Source organism: Phyllopteryx taeniolatus, chromosome 14, assembly GCF_024500385.1.
Source record: "Phyllopteryx taeniolatus isolate TA_2022b chromosome 14, UOR_Ptae_1.2, whole genome shotgun sequence".
Taxonomy (NCBI): Eukaryota; Metazoa; Chordata; class Actinopteri; order Syngnathiformes; family Syngnathidae; genus Phyllopteryx; species Phyllopteryx taeniolatus.
In genome coordinates, this window is record NC_084515.1 from 22193443 (window position 1) to 22206404 (window position 12962).

Below are 12962 nucleotides of genomic sequence, written 5' to 3' on the forward strand. Positions count from 1 at the left end.
TGCACCAGTGGTCTGGATAGATTAAACAGTAACCATAGTAGACTGCCAACTCCACAATGGGTACGGAAAGTATTCAGACCTCCTTAAAAATTTTCACTCTTTGTTATATTGCAGCCATTTGCTGTGTGTACATTAATGAGGGAGGAAAAAAATGAACTTCAATGATTTTAGCAAATGGCTCCAATACAACAAAGAGTGAAAAATTGAAGGGGGTCTGAATACTTTCCGTATCCACTCTATGTCTTATATACATTTTTAACATTGTTTTTTGCTGACTCTTAAACATTAAAAAAACAATTTGAAAAGGGCAGTTGAAATGTTAATAAAACTTTCAAAATACCTTTAAATCAAAATATACAATATGATTGGATAAAGGAGAGTTGCACGAATAAAATGAGCCCTAGTTTGTAAGAATCAGATAAGGATTAAGGATTTTATTACACTTTTTATACTGAAAATTTGCCAAAACTTTCTGCCCAAAAATCACTGTCAATCTTTATTAAAGTTGTGAGTGAAACTTTGAGTCATTGCTAGAAAATGCCCGGATGCTTGTCTTATTAGTTGAAAATATGATGTTGCAACAGGGGCGGGACCAAATCGAAAAATTTGAAAAAAATAGGCGGTAAAGGGATTTCCCAACAACGCAGTCTGAAAATTACAATTATTACCTCGCACGGAACAATGAGAAAACGCGATTTTGGTGATTGTGAAGGGGCTGGAGAAAGCGCATGTGCCGTATCGAGCTGAACTTTAGTATCATGCAAGTGTGCAAAATGCTTTCTAATTAACACATTTCCCGGCTACACAACTCACGTGGAACAACATTGTGGAAACGAAGTGCAGTACAATGTAACTTTATAAAGTTATTATAACAATCCATGAAGGTGTAAAAAATGTGTGGTCAGCAATATTGATTAGCGCCCGTTTACACTATTTTGTAAAATAAAAAATGTGGGGGAGTGTCATTTTTGGCCATTAGTTTTTGTGTGTGTCGAAAAACACAGTTTTTTTTTTTTTTTTTTTTAATTGTACAATACAGAACTGATTTGAGGTGTTACGGGCATGTCCCACCGGGAGGAGACCCCGGGGACGACCCAGGACACGCTGGAGAGACTACATCCTTCGGCTGGCCTGGGAACGCCTCGGGATCCCCCCGGAAGAGCTGGATGAAGTGGCTGGGGAGAGGGAAGTCTGGGCGTCCCTGCTGAAGCTACTGCCCCCGCGACCCGACCCGGATAAGCGGTAGAGAATGGATGGATGGATGGATGGATGGAGAACTGATTTGGATAACTCAGTCTGAATTTTAAATGCTTTATTTTGGTGTGTCATTGTGTGTCAAACGTCATTGAGATTGAGCATTGCGACAGCAGCGGCGAGTAGGGCGACAACAGTGGCCATGGCAACACCTGAACACAAAAGAGAAGAATCAGAACAGTGCATGTGTTAACTAACATCGTAGTCATGAACAATGGTTGGCAGTAAAAAGCAGAACATGTGGTGGAATGACTGTTCCTCAGTTGATATTGTGAAGAAAATGAGACAATTTCTAAAACACAGCTGATAGTCAGTTAATAATACAAGTAGCATCTTTAACAACAAACACAGATGGAAGAACATGTAGCGTTGTTTTACCTATATAGTTGTTTCTCTTGGGCTTTTGCACTTCAACATTTTCTGCAGTGGCCTCTGGAAACATGACATCATCTTTTAAACACCGATTACTATACTGTAACTGACTTTAAAGCCATCCAAGTGCAATGTTGCATTCAAACTATCCCATTTACAAAATACAGTTCAACTGCAAAATTTGACTGCTTTCCCAAACAACATTTTTACCTCAAAATCATAAAAAAAACGATCGCTCAGTGAGCATAGATTAATGGCGCTAGTGTGTTTTTTGTGTGTTTATTTGGAATGCGACCAATAGAAGGGCATCTACACAGTATCAGTGATGACAAAGAAGAAAAGTGTGATGATAACCCTGCAAAACAAACTGGACCTTATTGCAACATAGGAAAGTGGTACAGCTGCTTACAATATGGCTAAAGCGAGTCCACATAATAAAATAATGATGGAATGTACATAGCAAAGTCAGCTGTGTTTAGTTTTAATGTAAAGAAACTCACCTCCCAAGGAGATGGTTAACTTATTTTTACACTCAATCTCAGTTGACATGGAAAAAGTTGTTTGACATCAGACAATTAAAATATTGTCCCTGGACAGATATCCTTAATGCTTACACAGTGTAGAATTAAACACTTCTGTTTTTAACAATGGTATACACAATGATTAAATATTGGCTGTTATGAAATTTCAAGCATGATCATTGAGTAAAACGTGAAGTAGAACTTTGAACAATTGTGTTTAATCCTTAAAACTTGATTTAACACACTTTTACTTTTGACTAAGGCAACCCTTAACCACATTTTGCTGATGGTGCTATAGTCCGAAAGACTTCTCATGAGTTCTACTCCCCTTTTCCTGATCTCTATTTATACCCCTCCTTGAGCTGTCACCTTATCATGGTGGAGGGGTTTGTGTCTCCCAATGATCCTAGGAGCTAAGTTGTCTGGGGCTTTATGCCCCTGGGAGGGTCACCCATGGTAAACAGGTCCTGGGTGAAGGACCAGACAAAGCACAGCTCCATAGACCCCTATGATGATTGAAAATAGAGGAAAACGTTTTCGACGTGGGTCACCGGGGCCCCCCCTCTGGAGCCAGGCCTGGAGGTGGGGCTCGAAGGAGAGCACCCGGTGGCCGGGTCAGGCCATAGAAAACCGTTTACGGACGGCTTTGAGGAAATTCTGGTCCACCATCCGGCGTCTCAGAAGGGGAAAGCAGTGCACCATCAACACTTTGTATAGTGGTGATGGGGCACTGCTCACCTCGACGCAGGACGTTTTGAGTCGCTCGGGAGAATACTTGGAAGACCTCCTCAATTCCACCAACACGCCTTCCCACGAGGAAGCAGAGTCTGGGGTCTCTGAGGTGGGCTCTTCTATCTCTGGGGTTGAGGTCAGCAAGGTCGTTAAAAAGCTCCTCGGTGGTAAGGCACCAGGGGTGGATGAGATTCGGAGTTCCTAAAGGCTCTGAATATTGTGGGGCTGTCCTTGTTGACACGCCTCTTCAACATCGCGTGGACATCGGGGACAGTGCCTCTGGATTGGCAGACGGGGGTGGTGGTCCCCCTTTTTAAGAAGGGGGACCAGAGGGTGTGTTCCAACTACAGGGGGATCACACTCCTCAGCCTCCCTGGTAAGGTCTATTCACGAGTGTTGGAGAGGAGGGTCCGTTGGGAAGTCGAATCTCAGATTCAGGAAGAGCAGTGTGGTTTTCGTCCTGGCCGTAGAATAGTGGACCACCTCTACACCCTCAGCAGGTTCCTCGAGGGTGCATGGGAGTTTGCCCAACCAGTCTACATGTGTTTTGTGGACTTGAAGAAGACGTTCGACCGTGTTCCTTGGGGAGTCCTGTGGAGGGTGCTTCAGGAGTATGGGGTACTTTTTATCAGTCTGCACGGGTGCAGTTACAGTTGTTCCTCTATTTTTATACCATTTACCAAGACCAAGACGATTCTTTACATTCCTCCGTCGAAAACCATAGCAACATGGCAATAAAGAATCATTGCCCACCTGCTGGTTGTCCACTTTCTATGATCTCGGCAGCAATCTCCTGCTTGGTATCCAAGTCTTGATCCGATGTATCGATGTCGAGCATTTCTTTCAGCCTGTCAATTACCTCAGATGGATCCTCGTCATTGAATTGGTGGTCACACACACATAGAGTCCCAGTCACTTTTGCAGGACAAAAGACACGGTGAGGGAGGCAGAATCGCTCTGAAAGACATGATCAATTGTCATTAATAGGAGTACATGAAGGCCTGGAATGGTTCTTGTGAATTTTAGCATGTAAAATAAGCTTTCAATATCTAAGGCCTGGCATTAAATTTCAGATTCATTTGTGTAAGGAAGACAGGTTTACTTGGAACTAGGAAATGTCATTAACACTGCTGAGCAGTTTCGTGCAAGCACAGAACATGTCCTTGATACAACAGAGGTGGAAGAGGTTAATAATAATGAAAAAAAATTACAGATAAGACATATAATTGCCAACTTACGGAATACTGATGTTAGCTAAATAGCACAATATACACCACACATCCCCAGTACCCAATTTGAAATACAAACAAGGCAAATATGAATTTTAACTGACCCCATAACATCTTTGTCATCTGACCTTTAAATCCCAAGAGCTCTATGAGCTCAATGTCTGCTGGCAAAACATTATCTGAGTTTACCACAAATTAGTTTACTTTAATTCATGAAATGGTGGCCTAATTATGATGTTAAATTGTAACATAATGTGACAATGACCGTAGCAAACAGAGGTCAATGTGAGCGAATTGGCTAGCTATATATTTTGTATACACAGCAATATTTAACCACCGCTTTACGATTAACTGATGAACTCTGCTCTAAGGATTAGACATTTGTTTCCTGAGTTGGATGGAATCTTAAATATTAAATAGTGTAACAATTTAAAAAAACAATCAAAAAACCCTTTCATCAATCAACAGTGTAGCTGACAATAATATAGGCGAGGCGGATTGGAACCCGGTCCTCAGAACTGTGAGGCAGATTTGTGTGTTCCACCATGCCACCTCCCCTGAAAATAAAAAAGATAATTCCAAGGAAAAAAAAGGAACGTTACAAGATTAGAGCTGTAAAATTACAAGCATAGAGTAAGACCTTACCTTTTGAAAACAGCCGCAATTCTAACAAGTTTGTGTAAAAATGTCTGAGAGCAGCTTTCATCGTTTCTTTCAAGAGACCTGTCTTACATTCATAAGGTAACGCACAATATTATCCCCAATATTAAAAACAGTTCTGGTTGATGATCAAACAAAGCAAATCATGCTGGAGGTGTGAAGGAATACCTGTCCCTTGTTTGTTTCTGCTGACCCCCTTGCCCTCATGCTCTGCAGCCAGAAGCTCATCAAGCAGCATCTGAACTCTTGTGACCATCGACGAGACCGCATCCCTCTTTAGCAACTGCATAAATATTCAATAGTTCATGACAAAATGAAGGGATTTTCCTGTTGAAAAATGTCTACTGTGTTGAAAGCTACCCTCTCAGCCAGTTTGGCCTTTGGTTTGTTGTTGTGGAGGTAAGCTCGGCTATGGATGGATCCTCTGACAGACAAGCCGCCTCCGCACTGCTGAACCACATCTCTTAATCTGTGCTGTTGTTCCTGCCATGCAGAAAGATCATGCCTTGACATTTAATCTACCAAACCGCGGAGGAGCACTTGGCACTGTCATAGCTGTTATATGTCACATGATTTTCAAGACCAAGTAGGGGACAAAATAACTTTTTACTCATGTCTAAGTCATCGCATAATATTGTGTAAAAGTTAACCATGTTTGTATCTTACCGGAGTAACTAGCAGCTGAGCAGTGTGCGTCTGTCTCACATTCCTCTTCTGCAAAATTGGTATCAAACACAAGATTTTAGAACGCAGGGTTTGATAACAGGCCCGGCTTTATGCAGTACGTGTCTGTGTCTTGGTGTAGAGGTAAATAATCTTGCATACAGCTCTGAGACCCGAAAAGATGGATCTGAACATGACGGGTTTTACAAGTTACACACTTTCTGTTAATGTTTACACAACCTGTCCTGCTGTGAGTTCTGCATCGTCTGGCAGCTGTATGCCATCAATCAGACAGACTGCATTCTCAATCTGGTGTGTCCACACTTTCAGTCCTTCCTGCAACGTAGGAAGGACTTTGAATAAGTCCAGAAAAGTTCTAGAGGCTGGATTTTTAGTGTCAGTATATATACCTTCAGACACTTTTCCATGCTCTTTGAACAGGCTCTGTTGTCCAGTAGCGCAACATATAAGTCCACATTTAAACAGCAAGTTATCATAGACCAGGAGGAACATACCCCTGACTGGTACTTCCAATCAGCAGGCTTGGCCAAACTCTGGAAAAAAGGTTCACAAAAAGCCTCAAGTGCCATTGAAAGGTATTCTGCACTACATGACTAAAAATCCAAGCAATTCTGCTGGTCTACATTGCTACAACTGTTAACATTTTATTTCAGTTGTAAAGTTCACTTGGACATATCTTGCCAACTATTTATTGCCATTGTGGTTAGGTACATTAGAAAAAAAAAAAAAAAAAAAAATCACATCAGAGGGTAAAATGGTTCTCCTGGTTAGGAGCCCGCTGCATGACATCATATAGTGGGTGTAACAATGAGTTCAATTAGAAGAGGACTACAACACAGTAAATCAAGGAAAACAATGGAGGGCAACTCTTAAGTATTAATTATTTTCCTCCACTGTACCGCCTAAAATGGCTTAAGGACTTTATAATAGCTGCAGAGGGAATGCGTGGCTGAGGACTCACCTTGGGATCTTTTATATCAAATGTTCTGCAGCTAATTCTGATATGAAGGATTAAAGATGTCCAACAAGTAACTCGGCCATGTAGCACAAGCCAGCGAAGAAGCTGTGTCAAAGGATACTTTCTGGATTTGGGGTTGATGTGCAGTGTGACGCAGTCTGTGACTTCATCATCTTCAGAGTTCCACAAATGTTCAGAGCATATCAGACACTGCACTGCAAACGCCAGCTTCACACAAACACGCACACACTTAAATTAGCGTTTGAAGAACACATTATTGAAGGAGTAATCATTTAAAGATGAGGTGGTGCAAATTAGAGAGGACCATTGAAGAATGTGAGTCCGAGAAATTTATAAATAAATTTGCTTTGCTTAAGTACCGGTATCTTTCATATGAGACAGCGGTTTGACACTATTAACACTTTTACCTAACGTACTCATGAACTGAGTACTGATACAGATAGAACTCATGCTGTGTATGGTGTAGAAAGACCTTTTCATTTAAATGATAGGATTTTACCAATGAGGTCTTGTACATAACCTGGTATCAGTAGAATGTAATGTGCAGTCCAGTGTAATCAATGCACAGATCAGTAGATTAAAGTTAACTCGACAGTTAAAACTACATAACTTACGACGGAAATTTTTTATTTTCGCACATTAGTAATCATTACAAGTAATGCTGGCAAACTTAGGGTTTGACTAAAAAAGGTAGTAATACAGCAGATGTGCATGCTTTTAAATATACTTCTATATTTATCAGATTCAGAATCAGAATCAGGCAGTAACAGGGTGTTTGTTGCCAACTCTAGGCTGTGCTAATTTAAGTGTATAAATGAACCTCACCTGACGAAGTGAGGCTAGTGTGTCCTTGGCATCGGCATCAATGATGACAAAAACTCCTAACACACACAAGCCCCCAGGCAACATTCTGGAAACCTGCACGAAGCAATACAGAAAATAGTGTGTACCACTACACCATCGGTCACTTCGACAAATGGACATTTGCCATATTTTAAAGTACAACTCATTTTATCTGTACTTTCTGTATAAATAGAAACCTAAAGCAGGGGGTGCCCAAACTACAGCCCGAGGTCCATTTGCGGCCCGCCATCCATTTCTTGGGTGGCCCGTGGCATGTACTAAAAATAACATTGAACACGGGCCACTTTTTTTTTTTTTTGTTGAATCCAATTTCCAAACGTTCATAACTTTCGTAATCTTTATCCTATTCTCAAAATGCTGGCATCATTGGAAAACGTGTTAAACAGTTACAGGCAACATGAACTTTCAGTAACTATAGAACGCAAAGGGCCTAAGTTTACAAAGTAATGGTCACGAGCCAAACAGAGTTCGCAGATGGCGGTCAGGTAATGTGTGGTTTAATTTGGCACTCAAACATGCATAGAAAAAAAAACTAATTAGGAGTTGAGAATGAACAAACACTCCATAAGTTGTTATAAAATATACTCTAAGGAATGCATATATAGTTAAGAGGCATTTGTAGTTGATAACATTTATCAAATTAGTGTTGGAAGTGCTGGGCCATCATGGCGGGTCAGAGTAACATCACATTTTGTTTTAGCCGGTTTAATAAATTAAAGAGAATTTCAAAGTGGCCCTTTCATCCTTCAATTTTTCTGTATGTGCCCCGCGGAGAGAAAAAAGTTTGGACACACCTGACCTAACGGGATCAAGACAACATTGTTATTTTATCATTCCTACCTGTCGAGCATGCTCACTGATCCATTCCTTGTCCAGGGACTTTCCTGTACCAACAAGGGGCTCATCTCTTGAGGGTGTTCGACATGCCATAACTACAAAATCTCTCTGAGTGGAGCTCTGAAATGTGTAGTAATTAAGGTCAGTCTTAGTTTCCGAACGGCGCGTACACAATAAACACATTTGCACGTACTCTTTCTCATCTCATTCTATAAAACATTGTGTACATTGTGTACAGTACATCAAATGGGGAAAACCACAATAGATACTACGTTATAGATACATGATCTGTTTGCTATCCTGTCAGTCCTTTTGTAAAGTTTTCATGCGTGAACTGAGCATTTCTTATCTACAACTACAATGAGAGGTGCCAGCCTTTTGCTTCTGCTGTTGTTTATTGCACATCTGATGCATAAACAGCTGCAGTCTCACAAAGCAACTCCAGAACAGATGTTAACTTACCTGTCCAATGACAAGGCCTGTGACATGATCCGATTGTTGATCACATAGTTTGGACAGATATACCTCCACGGTATCGTCTACTATGTAACCACGGCCCATCTTTCCTGCAGAATAATGAATATCTCTAAAATTGTATTTTAGGTGAGAGGCAGCAATAAGAATGCAATGGGGAACGCAGACGTGGCATAGTAGAAAACAAACTTGAACACTTTGAATGAGTCGAGGCACAAAATACGTACATATATTCAAAAACAGCTTTATGCTGCTCTATGTCTAACTTTAGAAAGTAGACAACAATAAAGTACTATTAGCTAACGACTGATTTGTCACCTGTACATAGCAGTTAACGTACTGTCGTAAATATGCAATGTCAACTGTACTAAGCAGTTAACGTACTGTCGTAAATATTCAATAGTTACCAATCAATGTAGCGCATGGAAGATAATTGCAAGAAGCAAGACACTCGCACAAATTCAAAAGCAGGGATTTGACCACTTATTGTGACAGTGTGCGGTGGACATCACAGGAATAAAGACTTCATTTACCACAATGCCTTGCGTGTGAGAGTTCCGTCGCATATCTCTGTCGTATCAAGTCTTTCGTCGAGTTACCATAGTGTAATCGTTCAACTTCGATTCAGTCGTCAAAATAAAAGGTACCATAACTAGTAAAATAATATGTTTTTTTTTACATTATATTGACATAATAAGGTGAAAATACTTACATATTAGATGCATTGTTTTATAGACAGTAAATATCCAAACAAAACAACACAACACGTTGCATTCGATTCTCAGAGGGTAGCATTGCATTTATTTTGAAGTGTAAAATATACTTTCTGTTTTTTTATGTTACAAAATTAAAAGCTTCACTGATAGGCTTTACCGTGCTTTTCAAGAGGTTATTTCATCAGAATTGGCGTAGATCAATGTATTAACATTTTGCAAGGATAGCTGGAGATGGCGGCCGTCCTGCTGCAGGCTCTGGAGCGGGCGGAGTTGAACAAACTCCCTAAAGGTGTCCAAAACAAGTTGGAGAAGTTTGTAACGGAGCTCCAGAACGCTAACGAGGCGCTCATGACTCAACAGCAGCGATTCAAAGCAGACAGTGGTGCGTAGCTCCATCTCGTCGAAATAGGCTCCATTCAGTATGTAAACCACCGTGGAAACACTAAACGGACGCACTATTTACAGTCTTCCGAATATGTCTTCCGTTGAATTTGGCAATGCAATCTGTTGAGCATGTTACCATCACCGGCTAGCGATAGCCACATTGCTAACTTTGGCGGAGGACAGCTTTATTGGAAGCTGCTTCAATTCGGGACAGTATTTTGCGAACCTTGTGTATATGACGACATAGAGTATAAATATAGCTTTTTTTAAAATAAAAAATACTTGTAAATGTTTGCCATGTTCAGAAATATATTTTATATGCAGTATAGTTCTGACCCCCGCCCCGCTTTTGCGATACTTCTCTGGGTTTAACGTAAAGCAATGTTTTGTGCCACTGGGACGGACTTTGGCGTTACACTTGTGATTTCTTGTTCAATGTGTTCTCCCCTACAGAACAGCAGTACTTTGACATTGAGAAGAAACTTGGGGAAAGTCAGGAACAGATCCTGTCTGCCACCAGAGACCTGCAGACAATTAAGGAGGAAAATAAAAAACTAGGTGAGTTTTCACTCAAGCTCGTTATTGTCGTTGATGTTTTTGTTTCAATTCAACAGTCATAGTTCTCTCAAATCTGTCTCTTGTGACCCTTATCACAACAAGACTCTCCAAACATTAACGTTTACATTCTGTACATTTTGTTCATATCTTGTTGTGCCTTTGTTTGTTTTCATTGTACAGATGAAGAGCTGAATGCTCTGAAGGGAATTGAGGGGGACACTCCTGAAGATAAAACCCATCAGCAGGTATGCATTACTTCAAAATTATTTAAAGTGCTATTAAAATTGTGGGACAATGACAAAAACTGTCTGTTTGAATGTATGCATTACTTCAAAATTATTTAAAGTGCTATTAAAATTGTGGGACAATGACAAAAACTGTCTGTTTGAATGCAGCAGCCCAAATCCAAGTATGAGCTTGAGGCGGAAAAAAGAGAACTGGCACGGCTGCTGGAGAAGAGAACTCAAGAGGTGGAGAACCTGACTGGTATGATTGCAAACATCATAAACACGGTTTCACCGCATGAACGACCATTGCTGTACATATGAATAATTGGATAATTTATAGGTAGATTTGATTTGGACTACTCTGCACTACTTGCATATCTGTTGACAACCAATACTGACCACTCACGTACTTGAGAAGTCTCTGCACCATTTGCACAATGGACATTGTTCCAGATTCTCGCACTATAGTCCCTTTAAACTGCATTAATTTCTTGAAGTCTCTGTGCCATTTGCACAATGGTCACTGCACCAGATTATTGTTCTATTAGTCATTTCAAACTGCTCTAAATTGCTAGAGGACTGCATCATTTTGCAAAATTGTGAAAAAATAAAATAAAATAATGTATCGGCATTACCGGTAACCTTTTATTGCTCAGTGACTGTGTTTTTATGTCTCAAAAGTATTTTCTGTCAATTGTCTGTCGTCGTAAAGTCTTTTTTTTTTTTTTTTTTTTTGCTTTTAATTTGGCACATTTTAGAAGATGTAAAGCGCCTGAATGAGAAACTGATGGAGACGAACAAAGTCAAGGTGGAGTTGCAGTTTAAACTGGATGAGATCCAGTCCTCTGAGGCCTCTATACAGGTATACAATGAAGCAATTATTGGTCTGAGTGGAAGCAAGTGTAGAACTAACTGCTTTAAGATACTGATCTTTCCGTGATCACCTGAACTGCCTACGAAAGCCCTCTTGAATGTGTGAAAATGGCAGGAATCAGGCAAAAAGATGATTGGCCATGATCACAAACTGTGCTTATTCCATATCCTGGGGTGCACAGCAGCACATCATTTACACACTATTGTCACCCCTTTTTGTCCAGTTTATGTATCATTTAACTAATTATAATAGCCACATCCCATATTCACATTTTCCGTGGGTAATATTGGAAACCCACTGCCTGTTATTTCTCTGATGTGCCAGCTAAGCATGCTGCCTTAACACTCAAATATTTCATGGTTGCGCATCTTCCTGTAGCACCGAGAGAAGCGTATGGAGCAGGAAAAGGAGCTGCTGGATAACAAAATTGAGTGGTTATCTGCGGAACTCAAGACCAAAACTGAGGAACTGCTGAGCACTAACAGAGAAACAGGCAAACAGATTCTGGAGCTCCAGGGTGATCAGAAAAGCAAGACCGAGCAGGTAACACGTGGCAAAAAAAAATGCATTTAAATGCTGAAACTGAGCATCCAGGTATGTGCCAAAAAATGTGAATATCGAGGGAAAGTCCATTTATTTCAATCATTTGTTTCAAAAAGTGAAACTTGTATTTTATATTAGTTCACCACACACAAAGTGAAAATTTTCAAGCCTTTATTTGTATCAAAAAAACATTTAAATACTTCATGTGACCAACAAAAAAGCATCTTAAACACGGAGATGTTGGCTTTCTGAAAAGTGTATTAAAGTAATATCCCCTCAGTCCTTTGTCGGGCGTCCTTTTGCATTAATTACAGCATCCAGGCAGCGTAGCGTGGCGGTGATCAGCTTTATTGTAGGTGTTATTGTAGCCCAAGTTGCTTTGATATTGGCCTTCAGATCATCCGCATATCGGGTTTTCTGTTCCCTCATCTCTTGACAGTACCCCATACATTTTAAATGGTGTTCAAGTCATGCAAGTTTGCTGGCCAATCAAGCACTGTTATTCCGTGGCTATTAAACAAGGTATTGGTAGTTTTGGCTTTGTGGGAAGGTGCCAAATCCTGCTGGAAAATAAAATATTTGTGTCCAAAAAGCTCAGCGGCAGCGGAAAGCATGAAGTGGCCGTTGAGTCACTGCTGCACAGAGCATTACAGTACAGCAGCAGATGGGTGTGTCGAAAGTCTTCTATGAATTGGCCAATTGGAAGACAAGATGCCAAAAACATGAACGGCCTTTTTAACATCATGTCACTGCATTTCAATCGGATTCAAGTCTGGACTGTGACTAGGCTGCTCCAAAACCTTCATTTTTAAAAACATTTTTTTGAAGCCATTCAGAAGTAGACTTTACACCGATTTTATCGGCCTTATCAGTATCCCCCGATAATTAGCATTGTATGCTGTTCGGCTTTAATGTCATAATTCGCCGATCTGATCAATGACGCCATTGATCGGCTACGCAAAAGACATTTACACCGCGTCGCCATCGTTCACAGTACATTTGAATCCAAAAGCTAGTTTATTTTTAGCCTTGTCGCGTGTGACTGGGCAGTAGG

General features: G+C 40.5%; 2 protein-coding genes across 4 annotated transcripts in view; one reads left to right on the plus strand and one right to left on the minus strand.

Annotated features, from left to right (window-relative positions):
• Positions 1 to 1297: 1297 nt before the first annotated feature.
• odr4 (odr-4 GPCR localization factor homolog) lies at positions 1298 to 9150 on the minus strand. The gene is made up of 14 exons (XM_061798236.1): positions 9014 to 9150; positions 8595 to 8698; positions 8136 to 8252; positions 7257 to 7349; positions 6532 to 6638; positions 6414 to 6450; positions 5842 to 5985; positions 5672 to 5767; positions 5435 to 5482; positions 5129 to 5251; positions 4937 to 5051; positions 3633 to 3836; positions 1633 to 1686; positions 1298 to 1406 (listed from the first exon to the last, which is right to left on the minus strand). Exons 2-14 carry the CDS (start codon positions 8691 to 8693, stop codon positions 1336 to 1338), a joined length of 1308 nt encoding a protein of 435 aa, XP_061654220.1. The 5' UTR covers positions 8694 to 8698; positions 9014 to 9150; the 3' UTR covers positions 1298 to 1335.
• A 308-nt stretch (positions 9151 to 9458) lies between these two features.
• Positions 9459 to 12962, plus strand: part of LOC133488893 (nucleoprotein TPR-like) — a 41546-nt gene continuing 38042 nt past the window's right edge. For 2 of the 3 annotated variants that reach the window (XM_061797404.1, XM_061797406.1), the window contains exons 1-6: positions 9459 to 9704; positions 10160 to 10264; positions 10445 to 10509; positions 10660 to 10750; positions 11250 to 11353; positions 11744 to 11908. In XM_061797404.1, the coding sequence (XP_061653388.1) occupies positions 9554 to 9704; positions 10160 to 10264; positions 10445 to 10509; positions 10660 to 10750; positions 11250 to 11353; positions 11744 to 11908 (681 nt within the window). In that variant the 5' untranslated portion in view covers positions 9459 to 9553. The remainder of the gene's footprint in view (positions 9705 to 10159; positions 10265 to 10444; positions 10510 to 10659; positions 10751 to 11249; positions 11354 to 11743; positions 11909 to 12962) is intronic. The other variant, XM_061797405.1, reaches the window with a different exon arrangement.